The sequence below is a fragment of the Micropterus dolomieu genome, linkage group LG14, assembly GCF_021292245.1.
Source record: "Micropterus dolomieu isolate WLL.071019.BEF.003 ecotype Adirondacks linkage group LG14, ASM2129224v1, whole genome shotgun sequence".
NCBI classification, from domain to species: domain Eukaryota; kingdom Metazoa; phylum Chordata; class Actinopteri; order Centrarchiformes; family Centrarchidae; genus Micropterus; species Micropterus dolomieu.
In genome coordinates this window covers 15,069,062-15,094,750 of record NC_060163.1, presented here as the reverse complement: position 1 = coordinate 15,094,750, position 25,689 = coordinate 15,069,062, and the positions used below count along the sequence as shown (strand labels likewise).

Here is a 25,689-nt window from a genome sequence, read left to right as displayed (position 1 = left end):
TATCATGAAGGTTTGTTATGTAATATCATGTGGAAGTTGTGTTATGCTGATCCTAAAGGCTGCAGCTAAATAACACTTTGTGTGCTAAACATATAGCAATAGTCATTCACCAAATAATAAAGCATTATGTTAACAAAATAACATAGGCACCATGCCGATATTTAGTATTTGGTATGTATAGAATAACATGGTTTGCATGGCAAGACTCTATAGCAGTGCTAGCAGGCTAACATGCCCACAGTGGCAATTCTAACATGCTAAAATTTAGCAGGTGTAATGTGTACCATGATCAAGCCTGAGGCTGATGTTAATGTTAATTAGGTTTGCAGGTGTTTGGTCATAAACCAATGTTACGGACAAATTGATAACTTGACCTTATTATGGTGCTAAAGGAAATTTTAAAGCCTAACTAAAGTCATTCGAATTGATCCTCTGAGGACCTTGAATATCTGGGACAAATTTCACATCAATCTATCTGGTAGTGAAGATATTTCACTCTGTTCCACAAATACCAAGCTCATGGTTCTGGTTGGATGTTTTTGGAAAAAAAACAACATATTTTGATGAATGAGTATAATTTTAAGAGAACTCAGCGTATCACCAAAAGTCAGATTCATCCTCTGGGTACCATGAATATCTGGACAAAATTGCAAGTCATTAAAAAGTTGTTGAGCTATTTCAGTTTAGAACAAAAACCCTGAGAATTGGGGAAACAAATTTGCTTTGATTTTGTCAATATCACTCAGCCCTACTTCGAAACTACTGTACTTTATCATATCCAACACAGTGACCACATAACAACCATAAATTAGTATAGGAACTAAGCTGTTACTCATGTGACACAAAACAATTAGATTTATTTTGTTAAGATTGTTTCCACACTTTATTGCATTGACCGTGTCAAACATATGAAAGATATAATCCTACTTTTAAGTGTCAGCGGTCCTGTGTAACATTTGAATCGAATCATGTTAACAGGACCACAGTGTCACTCAAACAAAACTGTTTCCATCAGGCATCTTGTGTTGTCATTTGCGAGAGCAGGGTGTAAAAGTCACCAAGCACAGGGGTCACTGACACACTGACAGACCCATAAATAACAATAAGAAGCTTGTCTGGCTGGATGCAGAGCTGAGGATTAACTTCGAGGAAGCTGCAGCAGCCCAGTGAGTCTTTGCAGGTCCTGGAGTCAAGTGGTGGAAAGTGGTATTTTTAATGCAAGTACTGTCGATTTTCACAACATTCAGTTTAAGACATTAGTTGACATATATATAATTAACCTTAAAATAAATGCTATTATCATTTGGATTTCACAGTGTATGCTTTTTACTGGAAATCTGCTTGATTGCTGTCACGGCATTGTGTTGTCACACCACACAAAGCCAGAAAATAGAGGCCTTCTGACAACACATTCATCTTAAAGTAAGACATTGAGAAAGCAGTTGAAAGGTTTTGTTTGTCTTCTGAACAGACAGCTGTGGAGTTTAGAAATTATTTTGAGAAAATAACATACAAACTAACTGTCATCCAATTGAAGGAACTAGTCATTTAGATCATAGTTTAATTCATGTACAAATATCATAAAAAATTATATGCACACCATTTCTATGTGCAGATATTTGCTTCTGAAGTAAGTTCAAGTAAAGTGTTCAACCATGACTCATTTTCACTTAATTATTAAAAACAGCATACTGTTTTGTAGACACTTCTCCATTTTCATAAACACATTTTGACATCACTGAGCTTTTTAAAGCCCAGCTGTACACCAGAAGCGATATCTTTTAAAATGAAAATAACAGTCTAGACACTTATAGATAAATGGTTTCACTTGTGTTTTTTGTAATGTGTTTGTGCTTCAAAGGACTCGATGTATGGTGTGACTTTCTGTCAGACTCTTTTAATTCGTGGCACAACATTTTCCAGCAGAACCATTCCTTAGTGTATATGGTTAGAGAATAAAGAATAGAAACCGCACACAAATGTGTGTTCTGTTTGTGTGAGGACTGTTCTGTTTATGCAAAAGGAAATCACGGTCATGTTCAGTGTCCCGGACAGCATTTTTTCAACTCTTTTAACGCTCTTAACTTGAGTTATCTTCATTTACTTGTAACCTGCCAAACACAAATATACAGTTATTTCTATCTCCATCCTTTTCTAAAATGTGTATCTGTTTACGGATATCTGTTTCATTAAGTGAGACACAACAGGCGAGGCTGTGAATTGTTGAGTAGATCATTATCATTCACTGTTTCTCAGAACCCATTCCATTCTTTCAAGATTGGTGACATGCGTTCACCTGTGTGCTTGCCAGGACATGTTTAATTTGCCGAGATGTCTGATATCCAGCCATTGTTGAATTTGAACTGAGGATTAGCAGAAAGATGAGTTACCATATGCTTCATGTTGTTCAACCTTTTCTATCCTAAAGACAAAGGACATTAAGAAACCATGACATTTGATTCTTAAATTGAGGATGGATGAGATCACTTCTGTTGCAGAATAAATAAATAAATGGAAACAGCCTGTTTGTGCTCGTTGCCTGCTGTGTTTTTATTCTCTACATGGAAACATCCTGTTGCCTCGCATTAGTTAATGCCTTGGATTGGATTTCACTGTGGCTTTAACACTATGTGGTGTTGAGTTCACAACCAACTCCAAAACAGTACTGCTTAGCAAGCAACCTCACACACGCATTCAGTGCTTTTTCTTTCTTCTGTTAATGCCGGTCATCTGCCTCCTCTATCTACCTCCATAACCACATCCAGGATAACCTGAGCTGCGTCTCTCCCCAGAGACAGTTGCCCTGAACTGGTCTAGAGTCCTGCTCCTCTCCCCCCTCGGGTTCATTGGTCCACCTAACAGAGGCCCCATTGATTGCGGCAAACTACAGACCTCTTCTCTCATTTCGCCTTTTCTTTCAGCGCGTCCATCTCCTCCTGTGGTTAGTCTGTTTCCAGATAATGATACACAAGTGCTGGTAAAACACTAATTAAATGCTATTTTTGTGATGTTTTGGTTGTGTGTTTGCTCATTTTGTTGATGGTTGAAAATAGTAGAGATTGAGTGCAAACATTTTAAATAACTTTTTTGTGACTAATAGTGATTAATACAGTTGGTTTCCAAATATAGAGCTTCCTCTCACACATACACACTTGTATTTTGAATCATAGTCGTGCACATTTTTATTTCACTTATCAGCAGTTGCAACACATGCAATGTCAGATGTGAACACACAGAAAAAACTTAGTTTAAAATGAATCATCCAAATATATTATCTGTTTCCCAAAACATCCAACCAGATATCAGGGGATTTAACCATGTAGATGCTTAAGAAGCACAAGAGTTTGATTTTATGCCACTAAACTGGATCTGAACCACTTATTGTACTGCTGGAGACAAGTTTAAATAAAGTAATTAATTTTGAAATAAGATTAGTAACCTTGTGGTTGGTGAGGGAAAAGAAGTAAGAATGAGATAAGTGAGCAAAGGAGAAGAAATGGGACAATTTCTGTGCATCAACCTAAGAACAGATGTCCTTTCAATAGATCCTGTATAAAATGAGATATGATTCTTAAGATTTCATATTTACATACAGACATGTCAAAACAGTGGCTTATATTGGTCATTGCAATGTGTAAGAATAATTCCCGAGAAGCACCAAGGTCAAAGGTCAGAGATAATAACATACAGTAGGTAGAAATACTTCACTTGGGTGTGTGAGTGATATAAAATATCTGTTAAGCATTGCATCTGCCAGTCATTCAGAATACACAGAACTGTAGTTACTGTACATCCCCAGCCCTTGTTTCCTCATGAGAAAGCAGAGAAACAGGAGATGGATAAAAGCATGTTGAAGAATGTCTTTCAGCCTTCTTAAGTACAGCTTTCTTTTTTGCTTTTCTCGTTCTTTTCTCTCTCCCCTTCATTGTAGGTTTCTCACGCTCTCACTTCCCCTTTCATTCACTTAAGCTTACTCCTATCGATTGATTTGTATGGCGAGGATTTTGAATAGCAGTGTGCTATTCAAAATTTGGAAAACTTGAGACACATTCCCTCGTGGGAAACACTTGAGATCTGTATGCATTTTTTAAAACTAATCCTAAATTTTTGGTTTACTAGTCCACATCCTGTGTGAATCTTTTCATGCATTTTTAATTTAAAGCAATGATGGAATTTTCTCTTAATCTCACTGTCTCTCTTTTGGACCTCTGTAGGTTATGAGTAATGGAAGCAGGATCTGTGGTGCGTGCTGTGTTCGAGTTTCTCCCCAGCGTCTCAGAGGAGCTGCCACTCTTCACCGGTGATGTCATTGAGGTGCTCAGTGTTTTGGATGAGTTCTGGTTGCTTGGTAACAAAGATGGCGTCACAGGTAAGTGTCAGGGGTCGTTATTACTACTACATTATACTATTATTACCGTTAGATCCCCAAAAGTGAACCCAAAATGCCTTAATTGCCCTCTGGTGGCTGGCTGCTATATAGATAGCCTACTAAACCCCGCCCCCTAAAACGTTTGGTTTTAATTAGTTTTTTTATGCTATAAAAGCGATGTTTCATGTCATGATTGACTGCTGAGCTCTGCTAGCAATTGAGTTGGCTGGTTGTATGTGCGGGACCTCAATACAAGGACTCAAACCTCGATCACTATTGAACAGACTCGGGCTCCAAATTACAACACCAGCGCAAGATGGAAGCGCCTGTGTTCGGGATGCATTTTTTTTTCCCTATGATGGCGAAGGCATGACCCGCCTTACTCTGCCTGTGATTGGCTTATGGTGATATTTTCTTACCCTATTACCAATCTTGCTTCTCTTGCCTAAACCTAATCAACAAATGAAGGCATATTTTGGCTTAAATTTTTTAATGTGGGAGGCATTGAAGATGTGTTGTCCATCTTTATATATGGATTGATATCTAGACTTTATATAGTGCAATGTACTGTCTAAATAATAGATGTTCTTATTTTCTCTTTCTTCTGTTTGTTCAGTTAAGTGATTTTTCCTGTTGAGAGCTGGGTTATGTAGTGTGTTGTATCGTGTTTATGTATGGTTGTATGTATGTATGGTATTGTCTTTGTTGTATTGGTGTGTGTGATTTTCTGTAATTGTGTACTATGATGTACAGAGTGTTGTGTCTGTGTGGACCCCAGGAAGAATTGCTGTTGTTTCGGCTACAGCTAATGGTGATCATAATAAATGAAATGAAATGAAATATACAGTCTTCAAACCTATATGATTATGACCTTTATGATTAACATTTTTTATTAAAAAGTTGCACTTTGTTTGCCACAAATAACTTTACCACTAATGGAAAAAATACATGGATAAGCTTCCTGTAGCTTATTGATTATAAAAACAAGTCACATTGTATTTTGTGGGTGACATAGGCCTATTGGTCTTGGAAGTGTTGAAGTGCATTTGTGAGAGCATTTCAAGCACTTTGCGCTTGAATTGGCAGATGATGCAGTTCAGCAATGCTTTCAAATAATTGTTTGGCTCACCTCCTTTTTGAGGTTTGTAATGCATTGCACCATACGTCCATGACTGGCCACTTGTAGAGTAAGGGGACAGGGTTTGAGGGAGATTCAAATGAAACTTTCTCGCCCTTCTAGCAGGTCTGATAATTGAGAATTACCAATGAGAACTACTCTGAAAAGTGAGGAATTAAGTATTGCAGATCTTGCTTTCATAAATAAGTTCTTAGACATTAAATAGTGTTTGTTTTGCTTATCACTTGATGCCCCTGAAGTGTACATTTTTGTTCCTCGGCTTTCTTTGCCCTTAAAGGGTCAAACTCACATAAATCCACTTAAGTTTTCCAAGAGTTGAGATGAGAAAGGAAATTCCCTCAGAAGGGAAGTGCAGAGGGGAACTAAACACAGACGATATCACTAAATTTATGGCATGACTTCTCTGAAAAGATGACGTCTTTGTAACAGGGTCAAATTTTGACATACATACAATGATGTGAAGTTCAAAGAAATGCACATAATTTGTACATTTGGGGATTTCTCTGTTTGCACTAAATACCATTCTACTCGCATTTAGTTTTATCGCATTAAAAGGAATGTAGTACCTGATTTTGTCATGGTATTGGTTCTAAAAATAGTACACATATAATATTTTCAGATAGATTTCAATAGCAAACTACAGTAAAACAGTAGGCTTGTTAGTCTAGCCTTTAAATGTAAAAGTTTAATTCCACAAAGTTCCACACTGGTGTTCATCTTAAAATGTCCAATATTTTCAGAACACACTTGTGGGATGAAATTGTATGTAGTCTTACTGATATTATCTGCAAATTATTAAATTAAGATGAGGATACTACATCTGGATAACAATTCATATGTCTGTGAGTTAATGTATCTGAATATTGGACACATCTTAATTCAAGAAGTTATATTTGTCATTGTTTTAAAGATACAGGAAAATCAGGCATGTGTAGGACATGTTTCTCATTGTGTTCACTGTAGTCCGATCCATCTGTCTTTTTTCTGTCTCCTGTCTTCAGGTCAGTTTCCCAGCACCTTTGTGGAAGAGGTTACCATTCCCAGCACCAAGCCTGGAGACAGACTGTATGTGTGCATCAATGATTTCAGCTCAGCAGAGCCGGGCAACCTGTCCCTGAAGAGAGGTATGGACATACTGCATGCACTCAGATAAGGCAATGACGACTTTTAAAGATCGTATGAAGTTTGAATCACTCCAGACTTTATGACAAGTTATAAAACATGAAGACTTTTATCAGAGCATGCATGGGCTTGTCTGTTATCTGTTCAAGTAGACATTTTGAACAGGATCCTGGATGTAACAAACCAACCACTGTGTTTTAAATACTGGCAGTACTACTGTTAACTCCGGTGGGTCATGTTTTCTCACCTAGCTTAATGCTTCCTGTTGATGCCATTGTGCTCAGGTAAATTGTTTGTTTTGTGTTGTAGTGTGGTTGTGTTGTTTTGGACATTGTGACCTGAGGCCTTGTTTCCACTGCCACCGACTGGGACCTACGCACTCTTAAGTTGAATGTTGCCATAAATGTGTGAAAAACGTATTTCTTTCTACAAATCATACTGTAACAAAGGAAGCCCTGATCGCATTGGTCACAGTAAATGGAGACAAGGCACTGGTTTCCCTTGTTGGAGTCCTTTTTAAAAGGGAATATCAGTTTAAGAAAATGTGTTTGGTATGTGTATGGTCAAATGTTATCCAGTCATTTTAAATGAACATAAACAACTCTAACCCAGAGCTGGAAAGACATTAGACAAGGATCAGAAAATTGATTAGGAAAGAAGGTAAAGGTCACTTTCTGCACCTAGAGGGAATTTCTAAAGACAAGTTAGAAATGAAGCCACGATGTAGGAGTAAAATTCAAAGAAACCCAACATACCATGTCTCATATTCACAGTCAGCTGCAGACTCAGGATTGTGTCTCATTTTTTAAATTTGGTTTCTAGTTTGGGAGGAGCTCATGTTCATATGAACAATTTTGTTTAAGGCCATTTAAGTAACATTGATTCTTTTATGGAATATAATAATAATAATAATAATTAATAATTATAATAATATTCTTTAGATCAGAGGTTTTCAAAGTTGGATGCGGGCCTCCCCAGTGGGCTCCAAACAGTTTTATGGGAGGTTGTGTGAAAAAAACATTACATTAGTTATTACATTAATTATTCAAAGGAGATTTAGGATAGCTTAAATGTGTGGGATGATGGTTAAAGAGATCGTTCAGAGTTAACAGTAGTTTTGGGGAATTTTGCAGTTTTTCCCACATTCCAGGAGATTAATAAATGCCATAGGACAGATCTTTATTATGTATTTGGTGTAGTCTGTGCTGTCAAACAGCAATTTTATGCTATCTTTGCTTGATTCTGTCTGTCTATGTGATCATATAACATAATCGTGATCCCGTGGGCATCAAGGACTTAAGCAAAACTGACAAAGTTAACTAAGGGAGCGCCTTTTTCCAAACTCAGTCTGAGGGGACTGTGCTGTTTTTCACTGTGATCTAGAATCTGAATTCTAGGTTATGGCAGTGTGTTGCTTCTCCAAAAGGCCAATTATGAATCAATGTTATTAAAATTCACAAATTCTCACTAACAGTAAATTGTAGATAAGCTAATTAGTAATAATGTCTGGGCCTGCTGTTCTCCAGTGTTTAAATCTGTCATCCAAAAGAGCTACAGGTAGATATACAAATTATCTCCAAATTAAAAGAATTTTCTATTTAGAACTTGGGGATTTTCTTCTTTAATTCAGCCCAGATCTTTAAGTTCTCTTGAGCAAAATACAAAGACCTTCTACACGGTTAATTATACAAACTAAGATATAACTCGTCAGATTTCAAAAGTGGAAATTCATTGTTATAGCAGCAGTTTGACAGAAACACACAAAGTCTCTTTCTAAAACACCCCACTAGATGTCCCCAGATCCCAAACTGAAACCTACAAAGAATGTTTTCAGCAGACTTTGTTTTCTCTTTTTTTCAACATTAGATGTTGTTGTGTTGTTTTTTTCCTGATTTGTCATTCACAACAAGCTCAGGCATACAACACTGATGTTTGCAGAGATCCGTTACATCGGTAAAACTTTTTATTGTTGTCTTTTAATGTCATTAGAAGTGCTAGTTGTAGTTGTAGTTATAGTAGTAGTTGAAATTGTATTGTGGATTAAAAGTTGATTTTAACAAAATTTTAAATTAATCTAGTGGAATACTTCTGGTTATGTCAGTATACAATAGGAACTCACAACATGCTATTTAGTGGCCACAACTATGTCAAATAATTAATCTTTTCATCATATAGACATACTTATTTTATGTGACAAACTACTCAACAACAATATTCCAGTATATTTTTGTATTTTCATACATAAATAACACTTCCCAGATCACAGGAAACTGTCTGAGAGTTGAAATGTTCATTTCCAGTATGATTTTCTATGGTCCGTATTGGCTGTGTTCCAGTTTTGGTCCCAGACACAATGGGAGGTGGAGCCGCAGGTCTTTGGAATGTGACCCCTGTGGCTTTTTGCCTACCAGTCAACATTCCTGTAATCCCTTACTCTCCAGATATATTAGCATCAGTGCTGACCCAAGTACAGTTAATAGGAATGCAATAGTAAACATCATTTGAAATAACGTGAAATAAATTGCTCAGATGTGATGCGACCAGAGCTACCTAAATGCAGCCATACCCAGCACTTAATTGCAGTTTAATTCTATTCATTTTAAGCCAAGTCAGTTCAGTTTAGTTCAGTTCAGTGCGGTTTAATAATTAGGTATTTATCCCCAGCGGAGCAAAGAATGCGGAAAAAAAGAAAACAAATCAAATATCAAGCTCTCTGCCAGGCACACCTGTTTGCTGCCCCACAAACAGAAACTATAGACTTGTTCTCTGGGTAATTAATTGGCTAACTGGTTGAATGAGTTAACATTATACATATACTGTAGATTGATTAGAACAATTATATTCTTAAGCTTTGCTGCTTTGTCTCTGTGCATCCCTCGCAGTGCATGCAACTCCCCTTGTATCTGTTCCAATGTTAGAAAATAATTTATTTTTTGCATTTAACTATGATTCACATCAGTAATAAAGCTATTAAATGTGATCCCCTTTACTCTGTGTCACTCCAGGTGATGTGGTAGTTAAAGAGGCAGGAGCGTGCGTGGATCTTGGAGAAGCCTGGCAGCGTGGTTGTAATGCCTGGGGCGTCCGTGGTCTCTTTCCCACGTCATGTGTGAAGGAGCTGACCCTGTCATGCCGCTCCAGGCAGCTGTCTGAACGCTCAGCTCAGGCGCAGGCTTCGGAGCTTCCACCTTACGCTCTGGGTCAGGCCCAGGCCCTTATGAACCTCCATGCGCAGCTCAATGAGGAGCTGGACTTCCGCGAGGGGGACTTGATCATCATCACTGGACGGCCAGAGCCTGGCTGGTTCCAGGGAGAGCTGGAGGGTCGCAGGGGCATCTTCCCAGAGGGGTTTGTGGAGCTCCTGGGTCCTCTCCGATCTCCTCAGGAGCCCGCGGACTGCCAGTATTTGAACAATGATTCTAAACAGTTAAACTACGAGGACCCTTACGATGCAGAAGAGGGGACTGAAGAGGAAGGTGTAGAAGAAGGAGAGGTTTTTCTGAGAGAGGAAGAGGAGCAGAAGGAGGCTGTAGTAAAGGAAGAGGAAGAGCAACAGGAGGAGGAGGAGGGTGGTGTCTTTGTAGTGGCACTGTATGAGTTTCGGGCCATGGAACCAGGCGAGTTGGACTTTGATATGGGGGATCGCATACGTGTTATAAACACTTTGGAAGACGGTTGGCTGGAGGGGGAGCTTCTAGGGCAACGCGGTATTTTTCCTCATCGTTTTGTCAAAATAGAGGACGATGGGCAGAAAACTGCAGAGGAAACAAATGCTGTTGAACCAGAAGAAGACAAGGAGAACAGCTTTACTTCTGAACACAGCTCAGATCGTTTATGTCCCAACGAGTCAGAGAATGATCCTGAATGGAGGCCATATGAGGATCATACAGTGTGGGACCTGGACTACTTTGAGAGGACTGAGGAGCAGAGGTGGCAAAGTGAAAACAAACATACAGGAGCTCAAACTAACAACAGAGTACAGAGAGATGATGGTAGCAGGCCTGACTGTCAGCCGCGTAGACCTGTTGCTCCAACACAAAGAGGGCCCGAGAGACCCAAATCCACTCCTCCAGCAAGGCCCAAACTCCCATCTCGGCCTAGCCTGTCTACACATAGCCATAAGCACCATGGACCATCTTCTGGCACAAATCAGTCTAACTTTACTAATGGTAACACTCGATCCTTACAGACCAAACTAACCCATAGCCTAACCCTCCCTAGCACTCAGCATGGTTGGTCTAAAGACAGCAGATACTACCAGAGGCCACCAACGGATAGTGCCATCACCAATGACAGAACTCCCAAGCTTGGCCAGATGTTATTTAACCTTGCTGAGGGCCATAAACAGAAGAAGCTAACTCGCCACTCTAGTGTCAGTGATGCTGATATGATGGGCAGTGCTGAGACACGGCAACGTTCCCAGCAGACGGTGCGTGGCTCCAATGGTATAATGCCATCATCCATCACCTTAGATGCCCTTGTAACCTCAGCTGGTGACCTGGAGGCCAAGCTAACCCAGCAACTTTTTGAATTTGAGAAAAGCTTGACTACTTCATATAGTGATACTAACAAGAGTTCTGGTGCTCCCAGGGACACGTCTTCTGTTGGTGATCTGAGCCAGCAATCCCATGTCTCTCGCCACTTTTCTATCCTGGAGTACAGTGATGAAAGCGATATAATTCGAGGCTCCTCACATTCACCACTGTCCCACCTCTTGCAATCGAACTCTGCCTCTTCCTCACTAGAGAGGCGCAAGAGCCTTCGCCCTCCTCCTCCTCGTCCTAGAGTCCTTCGTCCCCCAGCCCCACCTGCATACAAACCAGCTCGCCCTGCTCCACGGCCCCCACCTCGCTGCCCGAGACACAATACTGCTCCTCCAACCAGCAGCCACATCTTCTACACCCCTGACGAACCAGCTATAAACACCATCAACCAAATAACAGAAGGGCAGGCTGAGTTTGGTGACCTTGCAGCTGCCCAGGAACATGAAATCCAGTGCCAGCTGGAAGCCGAGAAAGAGCTGGAGAGAGAGATGGAGTTGGAGAGGCAGAGGCAGAGGGAAGAGGAGGAAAAGTACCAGCTGCTGCTACGGCTACAAGAGGTGGAGCACGACATGGAGGCATATGCACATACAGCGGAGGAACTCAGGACCATGTTGGAGGAGGAGGAAGACGAGACAGCCCGCACGCAAGCCATGGAGAATCTGGAGTTCTGCAACTACACACTGGAGACACTGGCCCTGGAGCAGCATCAGCTACAAGGTAAGACTTATAGGCAGTGGATTGGGAGGGGGAGAAGTATTTAAGTACGTAAGACATTTTATGCCTTTATTAGATAGTATCGACATTAGAGATATTGGAATAACATGCAACAAAGGTCCCAACATGGAATAAAGATGAAGACATTACGATTAATTACCTTAAACCCCTAAACCCCCAGGATGCTCTTGCACTGGGAGCTGTATGAGTCTTTCATTGGAGCCAACAGCGGACGTTCTAGAGGTAACGATAACATCATAGAACTAATGGGAGGGTTTTGTCATCATAAGTGCAAGAGTTTAAAATAGATAAATAAGAGATAAAATAGAGATGAGCAGCTGAATAGAGCTGCAACGGTTAGTTGTTAACTGTTGCTGTTGCAGCTTCTCCAATGTGAGGATTTGCTGATCTCCTGTTTTCATTGTAAATTAAAGATATATAGGCTTTTAACTGTAGGTCATACAAAATAATTTGAGGAAATCACTGTGGACTCTGAACGACTAATCAATGAATCAAAAAAATAATCTGCTTAGAATGCCAAACAGATAATATATTTGTTGATCAGTCACCAGTAAGTATGTACAGTAAGTAAAATGTACTTTTTTTATGTTGATATGAACATTGATATTTTATTTTATTTTTCTATTTAAGAAGGGTTATAATAATTTCCAAACGGCATCTCACTGTTTTGTAGGTATTGGTCAACATGGTTATATTCTATAAACAGATCTATGTGAGCAAGCAAGTAGCTTTTTAGACAGAAACAATACAAAAGACAAGACAAATAAAGTAGAATTTCTTTTGCTTGATGTCACGGTCCACTTCTGAGGCTGTGTTGCCTGCAGGTTAGATTAAAGAGTAATACCCATTCACTGAAGACAAAATGTAATATAGCAGGAATCTAAAAATGAGCCATCAGTGCTTACCAGATTTCCTCTTTGACTTGTTATCCCAATCCCGACACACACACACACACACACACACACACACACACACACACACACACACAGTCACAAGTTATTTAAATTCCACTGTAAACTACAGTATGCAAACAAGACATCCCTATTTACTGTCCACAATGATCAGCGGAAGGAGGATAGTGTATTGAGGGTGTGTTTGTGTGCGTGTGGAGGAATTAGCTTTGTCTCACTACACTGCTTATTTTGAAAAGTATAGCAAATATGGCAGAATCAGCATGTTGCTGCAGGGTTTAGGTGGAGTAAAGGGAAATGAACTTGTCCAATACTGAGGTAAGTTTAGTCAGGTACTGTTTCAATTGAATTAAGTTTTTATAGTTATTATTAATAGTTAACGGTTTTCACATCATATTTGGCATGACTGATTTATCCTTTTCAATCTGCAGTAAACTGTTAAAACAACAATTGTTCAAGTCTGAAAGGTCACACAATACCAACAACACAATGATTCCATTAAAGGTGTTTTTTATCAAATATATTGCAGATTTTATCTGTAAACAATTGAGAGACAGATTCAGTAATTGTGAACACTGACATTATTTTCTCCCCAATATATTTACATATATCAAATATAATAGTTATGTATTATATTTGTTTTTGCCATCTCATACTGTCAGGGTTCACACTGCTGTCTTTGGCAGCCCAACACTTTTTCACATAGGTACGAGGTGCATTCCTGCACATAGTGAGAGGGTAGGCAATGCACGTGGGCCTCTATCCCTTTTTCCACCCGCTCTCTTTCTTCTACTCCCTCTTTCGCTATCCAGATTTCCTACCTCTTTTGCCTTCCTCACAGTTTCCCTCGCTCTGAACCTTTCATCCTTTTCCTCCATCATCTGTTCATCTTCAAAAGGAGTAAGGAGAGGCAATACACTGGGTGTGGTTTGGGGGATTTTTGCAGTAGTGGATAAAGAGAGAGCATGGCCCACTCTGGAGCGGGACCAAAAGTCTGGTTGTGGCGAGCCGTGACGTGGCCTATGGCACACCTCTCCACATTGTTTGGACTCGCTCAGGACGCCAGGTCCAGCAGAGGGGCAGGTAGGCTTGAACTCAAGATGGTGTTTGTCAGGTTATTTGTCAGACCCTTTGACAGTCAGTGCTGTGTGGACCGAGCATTGTTCCTGTTTTTCAACATTACTTTTGTTAATAGCCACAGCTTGGAGATGCTTGCTACAGCAGCAGTTCTCTACTCATTGAGTCAGTGCAGCAGTTGGCGGTTTTATTGCCTTGCTCAAGGGCATAGGCAGTACTTGACTTTACCTGTTTGGATTCAACTTGTTATGATGTGAGCAGGGAGGATATATCAGCTAGTTTTAATTTAAAGCTTGGAATAAAAAACTAAACAATTACACCAATTTTTTGGATCATCAGTGATTTTCTGTACTGTTTGTACCATGGTATCTATCAATTTAATGTCACTGATTAGATTTCATATGTTGTTATACAATAGTTTTCTTACAGTTTTTTCTCTACCTTTGCGCTTTCCATAGGGGTGTGTGTAGTCTCCTATAATAAAGTATTATTTAACTCTGCTCATATTTTTCTACTCTGTGAGTAGCATAACTCTCCATCATGCAGATCAAAACCACCTGAGTTATGTGTTTGTGTCAATATATCACTTGTATTGCATTGTGATGTTTTTTTGACAATGCAGGATGATGATCTCAGTTTCAGTGCGGTGTGCAGATTGACTTTAGCCTCTGGGTGTATTAGGCCCAATGTGGGAAATGTTGCAAATTGTCAATGTAATGAATTCACTTGATATTTTAGATATTTAATTTGCTGGATTAGCCACTCTCATATCTTCTTCTTGTTTTTCTGTTTCAGTGCTGATTTCCTATCTGTACACCTTTCCGACAGCAGAGCTGACTATTTCTCACGCACTCACACTTACACACACACAAATGTTCTTTAGCTGATTACCTGCCGTTTCTAGTGTTAATGTATCTCATTTTATGCTGTAATCAAAGTTTCAGTTGTATTTCATCCTTATTGAATTAATTTATTTACACAGTTGCTCAATGATTGGCAAAGAAAAACTGATTAGTCTTCCAAAACAAACACAATTGAGGCTATTGTTCATCTGCTCTAAGCTCATCTTTTCTAAGGTAATCTGATTACTACCGGATGATTCTATTCTAATTGAATACTTTTCCTTTAATCTTGGTTGTCATTAATCTAATTATCAGTAAATGCCTGTGTTTATTGTTTCTATTTTTGTTCAGTTGTTTATGTCCTGCTAAATGTTATTAATGGGTCAGTGGGTGAATCCCTGATCCCTGAAGGAAAGGAAACAGTCAGAGGGCAAAAACATGTTCTACATGTGACTCAAAGGGTCATGCAAACACATAGTTTCTATTCACTCATCACACTACAGCTATTCTCACACCCTCCATTCACAATAACAAAATCAAATGTTCAATCAATGTTTTTCCTTCTTCTTCCTTCTTTCTTTCTCCTTTGACATTTGCCCCACTGTTAGATGTGGAAATTGACTAAGATAGTGACTAATGATTTGTAAGAGTTGAGATTCAGCATCTGGAAGTGAAAAAAAGCCAAGCACACTGTCATTGCAGAATCTTTTAAATGGTAATTATCAACATGTTAGTTGGACAGAAAAGCTTTTTAGCAGTAGTAGGATATTATGTTTCCCTTTGTTTTCCCTTTTAATGCTTAGCTCATGGAAAAGATCAAACATAGTCTCAGGATATTTGTTGCATGTTTGTCTATTGGTCCTCACATGAACACACACACACACACACACACACACACACACACACACACACACACACACACACACACACACACACAGTGTCTGAGACTTCCATGCTTTTGCAGGGTGTGTTCCTGAATGTGATGTTTGAAAGACAATGGCAGCTTATTGTTACTAGGCAGGGAGCAACTTCAACATTAGGCTCTGCCTGCACGTCACTGTGCAGAGGACAGTTCAAAGTCCTCAGACGCTGAAACAGGAGTGACTAAACTAAAGCACAAAACAACACACGCTCACAGAGTGTGACTTATATCTCTGGACAGCTTTAAATGTTTGTGCTAAATTTAAGCCTTTGTCTTTATATACGAGAGAGAACATTAAAGTGATAATCTGCGTTAGTTTTAAGGTGAGAGGAGTGTTAAAGGTTTTGTATCCTGTCTGATTATTATATTTATGTACAAGTTATGCCCTTGTGTGTGCATGGCTGTAGGCTTCTTGGAAATGGTTGAAATCAATATCACAAAATGAATAACAACATTTTTCTGCCCAGCCCTACATGGCTTTGGGACAAAAATTATAGTTTCACTTTGGCAGAAAGTGACAGAAAGTTGCAAAAATATAAGGTTTTACAAATGTATAATACATGTCAGTGTGTGTGTGCCTGTATGTGTGTTAGTCAGGTAGGCATGTAAGTGCATCATGTGATGACTGATAATAAGTGGGTCATATAAAATGTATATCAGTATAGAATGTGCTCAGTGTCTCACTTTTTCACACACACTAGTGCAGGGTTTTCTCTACCATCTTTACAAGCTCTTTGACCTTCAGCCTCCTTTAATTCTTTAAACCCACCATTCAAAAAGCCTCCATCAGCATCCATGACACCACAGCCTGATCTATTTAACACTGTTTTCAGGATCTGTTTCAGCTTCAGGTTTCCCTCAGTCAGCCTTACAAACTGGGCGACGTCTAGGCTGCAGACGGTTTGATATATGACCTTATTGCTGGACATCACACCACTTTTTCTAGATGAGCTGAATGTCAGTCAAGACACAGTTTCATTTAGCCTTAAAATGCCAACAGCCATGGAGAGGAATGTTTTATTTGACATTCCAGCAGTTGACACACATACACAAACACACAGTTTCGGTTGTGTTCTGCTGCTGAAAGCTGAGATGTTGAACGATGATAATTAAACAGCCTCACCTAAGTAGACAACAAAGTACATTAGTAAGATTTCCAAGCGCAGCCTTACCTTGTGAAACTGCCTGTGTACATTATAGGTTTTGGCCTGTGTACTACACACACTGTGATGTGTTTTCTTTACAAAACAAAGAAAATAAATCCTGTCAAACCCCTTAAATAATGTCTTGTTTCAAAGCAATTTAACTAAATGTAATTGGAATCAAACATGATTACTTTTCACTTGTTTTTTAGTAAACAAGACACAAAAAAGATGCAAAATAAAATCATCCAGTAAGTGGATATTTTGTATTGTATACATCTAAAGACTTCCTTTACATGTATCTCTGCTTGTGTCATTTTAGTCACTTTGGCTCTTCCCTGTTTCCCCAAATTAGATTTTTTGGAAAGCATTTTATTCAAGTTAAAACTCTACTTTTATTGACCACCATGTTTCTGGTTTCCCTGTTTATCTAGGCTGGGCTAAGCTGACACCAGTTTAATCAAACCAGAAACTGGATTTCACAAGCTTCTGATTACAGTAAATTGACATTTCACACGTGTGTCCATATACTATGTGCACTTGAGTTTTAAGTCCTTTAAACCTGTCCCTTTAGTGCCTGCCTCTTTCATGGAGAGTTAAGGGGGTGGGGGATAGATTCTACTCCAGCTTTATGAATAGGCCTGAGTTTTTTTTTCTCACACTAAAAAGATCATGTGTCTTCTGAGATTAGGGACAATCTTCAACAATAGCTCATTGTACACACCAGCAGCTACTTTTTAGTAGCCTAATCAGGCTGTGTACGCTCAAAAATCTTTCCCTCTCCATACTCATTGACTCGCTCTAAATATCCAAATACAGTAACTATCCTTTACTTAGATATTTTCCTTTCACTTGTTTTGTACTTAACACTCATCTTTCAATCAGTCGATACTCCAAAAGAAACTTTTTTTCAAACAAAATGACATGTAAATGATTGCTCCTTCGTGAAATGTAGGGCCAAACTGACAGACGGGTCAGTTCTTGCTCACTTTCTCTTTAACCACAAATAACATGTCCTTTACACCAGTGTTGAAATTTAGAATATGAAAGCTAGAAGTGGTTGTATACACTGATAGGAATGAGTAGCGTAATTGCTTTTGTCACTACAGGCTGCTGTTGAGCATAGCAGTGAAACCCACAGGAAAGCAAAAACAAAGAAAACAGGATACACGGAAGGATGGAGGATTGTTCATGGCAGTGAACAAAAACATTTGGTGCCAAAGTCTGAATCCCCTCAGAATCAGACTGTGAAGTTATTCTCCATTTTCCCTCAAAAAAATCTTTAGGCAGACTGGTTTCCTGCAAACAGAGATCCTGGCCAATTGAAACAATGGGAGGTGCTGTTGGGCTAATCCTCCACTCATGTGACTCCACTGAATCATTAACTCAAAGAGGCCCCTCCTTCAATAACTCAACCCCCCTTCTCCTTCCACGATTCGCTGAGATAGCTACGGGGAGGGTACGTTTCGGTTACACTGAGGGCTGGGAGGTGCTTGGGCCAGGCAGTCCTGCTAAGACAGTGGAGAGGAGACAGAGAAAACAAGTAGGGGAGTTAACAGACAGTATGCCTGACAGGTGGAGTCTCCCACAGCGCTTTGTTATGGAATGCAGGACTTTGGAAGAAGGGAATAAGCCACGCTGAACAGGATACTGAATCAGCAAGGGGTAGGCTGATATAAACAACAAGAGCCATGAAGAGCCCGGTGGTTTATGGCAACCCAGTCATGCTTGGTCCAATGGATTTGGCCTATGCGTCTGGTGCCCCGATAAGGAGAGGGAAGAGTGTGGAGGAGCTTGGGGATGCTGGCTGGGCCAGAGAGAGGGAGAGGATGGCCTATATGCAACAGTTTCAACAAATACACCAACTGCAGCTTCAACAGCAACAGGTTGGATATCCTGGATATGGAGCAGTTCCTCTTGGACAGTCACATTCACCAGTCATGGTAGCAGGTCCTGGTGACCCAGTTCCAGCTCCAGGCTGCCCTGTACCACTACATGGTGGCATGATGGGGCCTGTAGGTGGGCCAGTACTGCCTCAAGTGCATGTTCAAGCTCCTTGGCCTGGACAATGGGAGCACCAAGCCCAAATTAGACAGGGCAATGTCTGCTACCAACCCAGTTGGGAACAAGGGGACCAGCAGAAGGAAGCTTTCAGAGAGAAGAGGCATCAAGGCCAGGACGGTTACTTCCACCCTGGTTCACATGATGGTCACCTAGATGTGAGGATATCTGAATGGAAGGGCAAAAATTGTTTTTACCAAGGACCTGAGGATAACAGACAACAGGACTACAGCAGAGTGCCACAAGAAAAAGAAAGTAATGACTCTAGAACTCAAGAGGGGTATGCTAAATTGGACGAAGACAGAAGAAGAAGAAATGATAGGGTCAGGGAAAATGACCATAAAACTGGACGTGGCTATAGGAGTCACAGAGACTTGGAGGAGTATAATCACAAGGACAAATACAGGCATAAGGATCATAATGACGGGAAATACAACGAGCAATATGACGACCGAGAGCAGCAGTATTTTGACAGCAGAAAACAACGTAAACATGATCTCAGAGAACATGACAGTTACAACAGTGAGTATGAAGACTACTATGATCATAAAGACACCTATGCTCGCAGAGACAATTACAGGGACAGTGATCACAGCTATGACCATGATAAGGATTATTATGACTCTAAAAATGGACCTCGCTATAGAGAAAAGGAATCCTACCAGCGTAGAGAGGACAACCGCTACTACGATCAGCAAAAACGTAATGACCATTCTTATGACTGGCATGCAGAGGATCGATTTGACCGCAGAGAAAATAACTACAAAGACAGGGGTGTCTATAATCGAAGGGGTGAGGAAACTCACACCAGTAAAGGAAGGGGCCAGTATGGCTCTGAGCTGGACGGGCACTGTGGTTATAGGGAGAGGGACTACTATAACGGGGACAAGGACACAGGTGATGAGAGGAGAGATGAGCACTACAACGACAGAAGGAGGGACCACTACAGAGCTAAGGACCACAATGAGTGGAGGACTGTGGACCACTATGACTATGATGATGAAGACTACTATGAATCCAGAGAAAGGGAATGTTCCCCCTACAAGCCTCGAAATAGATATCAAGATTTACGCTCAATATCTGTAGATTCGCCATATGAGGAATACCCTAAAAAAGATTGCAAGACACACTGTGAGGAATGGGTTGAGCAGCAGAACCAGAAGTTCCTCAGGGAAATGCGCTCTTTTGAGGATCCCGTTATATACCGACACAGTGTAGAGCAGGAAAATGGCTATGAATTGAGTGATGGAAACACTGGTTCAAAACGGGGTCGCAAGCCTGTTTATGTGGGCTCACTAGATCGTAACAGCTTCTATAGGAAGACAGCTCCAAGCTCCCTGCAAAACTCCAAGTTTGCCACTACAAGGAAACAAAAACAAGGTAAACACAAGGATATTAATATGTAAGAGAATGTCTTCCATATGCTTTATTTTCTCTGTGTTTGTGTGGTCATTTCTACAAATTTTTTTAGAGGGTTCAGACCAGTCGATAATTCATAAATAGAGTCAGGTACAACTCCACTTTACTAAACAGATCTTGAAAAATAAAAGAGGACATATGGTTGGCATCAGTTCTTGTTAGTTGCAACCCATGTAGATAAGAGGGTGGAGAGGTCGACAGTATTTGGTGTCTCATTTCGCTCATTGGTGACCGCCAGATGTGCTCTTCTAATCAATGCTGGGGGCTTGAAAGTGCTGACCAGCCAGTCTCTCCTCCTTGTGAGAAGTGTGTGCTGGAATCTGTGTGTGTGTGTGTGAGAGAGAGAGAGAGAGAGAGAGAGTTTCACTTATCTCACAAGAAAGTAAAGTGTCAGGTATTTGTAGGCGTAAGAACCTGCATAACAGGTTTTGTGGGCTCTTGGTTTTTTGTTGTCATAATTTTTCCCAGTATTTTTTCTGTTTGCTGCCGTACTGTGCATCACTGATGCTATGCGCAACCATTACTAGTCTGTTTGGTACTTGCATGACTGAATGGTTAGTCTTTCATTGTCTTGGTTGTTTTCTTCAGACAGGGATACACTCTAGGATCAGGGTCAATCTATAGAGTAGTAGAATTAATGGCAAGTGAAGTGGTTATGTTTAAAAGATAATTTCAAGCATGTTCTATAAACCACATCCTTATTTACTATATACATTTCGGCCTAAATATTACAAAACACATCACGTTCTGTGGACAGTCAGGTTAGGTTTCTTATTATAACCAGACTTTGGACTTTGTAAGTCATGTATTAAAAGTAGAAAGGCAAAACATTACCAAATCCAAAAAATGTAGGACACTCAAAGTTGTCACCAACAGTACTGAGGTTAAATACCCAGCGTTATGACAATGATGTCATCACCTGTAACAAAGTGAACATGGCGTGTTGAGATGATTGGGGTTCACTCGGGCATACTGATAAATATGCTTTGTAAAGACAAAAAACAACTAATACAACATCAGAAAGTAGCGGAACGTGTGTGCGTTTGTTTGTGCACAAGTGTGTTTCATGAGGAATCGAAGAAAGAGAGAGCACTCTTCTGCTCACTTCATTGTGTCTGAGAAGAAGCAGGTGGCGCACCACGGCCCCTCCCCCAGTCACCTACAAACTCACACACATACAAGCCATACACGCACGGCCGCACACACATAGTCCACATCAGCCCCCACCACACATCCATTTTGGGAGTCCAAGTATTAATCCCTAGCGTCAGCATGGTGAGTGGAGGGTGGGGGTCTGTCTGGTGCCAGGCGGTGGCCAGTACTAGCCTGACTCCTTCACTGCATAACTAGACTGATACTTGTGAGTGTGTTCGTCTGATTGTGTGCACATGCACGCTGGGACCTTGGAGGCTCAATTGAGAGATGACGCCATTTTTCAAAACACACACACATGCACACTTGCCTCTGCAGTGTCTTGTCATTCTTTAATCTTGTTAAACTGTTTTGGCTCTGTCAGGGGTTTGCCCTGAGTAAAGCATTTGATTGCATGGCTAAAAACATTAGGCCGTATTGTTGCAGTGCTTATTGGGCTTACGCCGTGATTCAGTGACAGTGAGGTGACGGTCGTGGCTTTTTGAGATGGGCCTTGACCGTGTATAAGGGTCTTTGTTCTCAGTAATCCAGTATTAGATGCTAGACCAGTCTCTGGATCTAAAAAACTGAACTGAGCCTAGTGAACAGCAGCTGCTTTCATCTGACATGCATGATATAGGGCTAGTTATGATTTTTATTATGAACTTTATGTGTGTGTTTTGGTGTTTTTTGCAGGAATAGATTATTTATTTATTTATTTGTTAAGATAGCTTAACAGTTTGCCTTAAACCTGCTTATTGTTTGAAACCTGTAAAAATGGTGTAAATATGCACCCGGATTTCTGTTTATTGACTCACTCTTGAACTTTAAAAAAATGTCTTCTGCTGTAGGGACAGTGTCTGTGTGTGAGTAACTTGACGTCATCCAGCGTATTCTGTGTTGTCCTCTGTAATCCTTTAGGAGTTGCTACCATTGGTGGGAAGCGGGACGGAGGTGGGGTTGGGGGAGTTAGGAGTTAAGACAGAAAATCTTTGGACAGGATCTCAGTTCGTCCACACAAAATTGCTCTAAATACGTCTTATCTCACTGCTGGCAAGCAAATAAGTCAGCAGGCCAGTACACTTTATTTTCATTAACATTTGTTAAAGTTGAGTTTCACAATAATCCTTGTCTTATCAGAGTGGAAGAAGTTTAGATTTGCTGCACAAGGAGTTTTATATTCCCAATATTTGTCATCCTGATATTGTCTTACATGAAACTTTGTGGTAAAAGCTTCCGCAGTTGTTATATTTGGTGTGTACTAACTGGCACAGTAGGTAAAGATATTGATCTTGGCCGTCGTGACATTAGCTCTGGGAACTAATTTATTTACATACATGGAGTGATTATTTTACTGTCCTCTGTGCTAAAGTGGCGAAGACTCTTGAAGACGCTTGTAAAGTAAATAAGGTGCCAATCTCAAACACTGGCTGTATAAACAAAGCCACTTCACCACTTGCATTTCCAATATCAGTTTATGTTATCATTTTAAATTTATTTATTATTTAAAGTTATTGAGATAATTACTAATGCTGGTTTCATTTTAGAGCAATTGCAAGCCTTATAATCTAGTTTGTGTTTGTCTAGTTTAGTTTATTAAATATTACAGTTGCACAGAGCAAAATAAAATCCAATTTTGGTTGATTGTTTACAATAAGAAGCTTACCTTTTGTCTATAAGAGTAATTTGTTAAATGTGGTGTGGTATTTTAAGGAATATAAAGAAAACATTTCATCACCCTTGTTTTCATTGTGGGAAAACTCTTAAAGTCCTCAGGCACATCCTTGTTTTTACTTGTCCTAAAATTCGCAACAGATATAATGCAGCTAGTTCAGTCATCTCAAAGTCTCAAGGCAGTTCTCACACACAGGTTGTCTGGAAGGAGGAAATTTTCTCACGCATGCAATTGTCTCTTAGGCAATAGTCAGACTGTAAACATGTAGAAACGGGAGAAAATGTATTGTGATTGACTGGTTTTCCTTCCTCAAATGTTTCTTTTTTTTTTATACTATGTTGTCGCACCAGTGTTTTATCACCACAGCAGCGTTGGGACCTAATAGATTCATTGTCCTCTCCTTCTCCATTAATTTGACGAAGTTACAGCTTTTTAGTTAAGTAGGTCCCTCACTTGATGGTTTTGTTTCCTCTTGATGCGTGCTCTGCACATATGCAAAACTGATGGTCTCTTGAAGTAATTGGATATAGAAATGAGACGAAATGAGAAATTCCAGGGAAGCCAGAGATCACAATCTTGGTCCCATTTCCCATGCAGCATTGTAGCAATTTATTTATTCAACTTGTTAATTAGACTGCAGCCTTATCCACCTGGAAACAAGAAGAGTTGTATATCTTGGTGTCCGATAGCGGACACTAAACACAGGATTAGGTCTGGAGAAAATCACATTCTGAATGCTACATGTATCAGCACACGACCTGCTTTTAAAATGACTTGTGTAATTTGAAGGGAGGGGTCGTAATTACCAGGAACTCCCAGCAGTATTACATACAAGGTTGCTGTGCAATTCTGCCAGGAGCAGGAATGTGACCTTTTGACATAGGACCCCTAAAAGAGATAAACAAGATGGCATGTCACTGAATAAACTCCCCTTTCTCCATTTTTAAGTGACATTCTACCTGGTGTGACAGTTGTTGGTACAAATCTGGACAAAAGGCTGGGGGTGTAGCCAAACAAAAGCCCCCATGCTTACTCAAATGGATGATTCAATAAGAAAATTTAAGATTGTGTTTTTTTTCTACAAAGCAATGTATTTGGAGTTAACACAAAAGTGAATGTGTGAAAGGGAAACAGTTTGAAGCCCTTTTTAATGCTTACATTCCCTGTGCTCTCATAACTTCTGCCAGTTACCAGCGTCATGGATTTTGTTTTTTTAAAACATCCAGTATGAATTGCTAGTCCTGGCTTGCATGTTTTTAGGTAAATACTGTTGCTAGTATAGCTTGTGTGAACTTATTCTCCAGTACACTTCATGTCTGAACACACACTCACACAGACTTGCCCGTGTGATTACTTCAGCAAAGCCCCACCCTGCTCTCCAAAACTTGGCATGATATGAAGTAGGGCCCCCGCTATTTGTGTTGCCATGGCGACTGTGCGTTCTGCTGTGAACTCTGGAGCAGAAAAACACACAGCATTGATTGTGTCTGACCTTAAAGCGCTTTGTTCGGGGCAAACTTTTGACTTTGCACGGCTATTAGTGTAGCACGCTGACTACACACTGTGAAGAGTATATGAGGAGTGTTACGTTAAAAACTGGATTTGCTACAAAGTAATTTCTAAAGAGAAAAAAAATAAAGATTATTCTTGAGATTACTTGTATGGTAGATTATATAAAAGAGTTAAAATATATAACTGCAAACTAACTTGGGAGGGTTGAGAGGAATATGTTGAATCTAGGCATCATAATTTTGATAGGATTCAGCCTGTCAGAGGGAGAGTCAGGTGTCAGTAGACTGTGAAACGCAAAACAGAGTCTTCACAGAACTGGAATATATTTTGCTGGACCTGTCCTACTCAGCATGACCCCTAAGAAATCTTACAGTAGCCAAAGTTCAGGTTCAGGTTACTTCATTTGTACCTGTAGGTACATTTGTCTTTGTTCATGCGACTTTACAACTCGGAAAAGAAAAGTGCAGCATTAAAAAGGGAGAAAAGGCACGAGCAGATCAACAAGGGGTGATTCTGGGTCATTCAGGATATGTTGTTATCCACAGAAAAGAATTTTGTCATGCCAGATCTAGCAATGCAACTGTAAAATAGGCTGAGATGTAGCATGAGTACATCAGGTCACAACTGTGAAATTGTCCCACTCCCATACTACATACTAATCCTAAGCAGGTTTGGTGTATGTAGTCATGTCTTTACACCCACCAATGTGAGGGTAAATGGGGGAGGAAAACAGCAGAAAAACATGTTAAATGTTGTGGGTGGTTGTAAAACAGCTGTAAAATATATTTTAAACAAAGAAAAGCAACACAAGAGACATTTAGTTGTCTCTTTGTGACGATTCATTTGCAGTAGTCTTTCAAAGTTGCAGTTTGATTCACATCCAACATCACACGTATTATATCAATTCCTGTTTGTATAAAATGGGTTCAGCCGGTATCTTGCTGCTAACACAGTATACTGTGACGGTTGTGGTATGGATTTGGGACATAGCATGTTGAAGCAGGACATCTGTTCATGCAGCACAAAGTCCAGCTCCAGGTTTTATTGTCTGCCAGAGGGGTGTCTTCCCTGGTGTGTGTGCGTGTTTGT

General features: G+C 40.0%; 1 protein-coding gene across 3 annotated transcripts in view; it reads left to right on the top strand.

The window, feature by feature from the left end:
* Nucleotides 1–25,689, top strand: part of LOC123982797 (dynamin binding protein) — a 49,694-nt gene that overhangs the window by 9,887 nt on the left and 14,118 nt on the right. For 2 of the 3 annotated variants that reach the window (XM_046068641.1, XM_046068640.1), the window contains exons 2-4: nucleotides 4,215–4,369; nucleotides 6,509–6,631; nucleotides 9,635–11,890. In XM_046068641.1, coding sequence (XP_045924597.1) covers nucleotides 4,225–4,369; nucleotides 6,509–6,631; nucleotides 9,635–11,890 — 2,524 coding nt within the window. In that variant the 5' untranslated portion in view covers nucleotides 4,215–4,224. Of the gene's footprint in view, nucleotides 1–4,214; nucleotides 4,370–6,508; nucleotides 6,632–9,634; nucleotides 11,891–18,360; nucleotides 20,244–25,689 lie in introns of those variants that run through there. The other variant, XM_046068642.1, reaches the window with a different exon arrangement.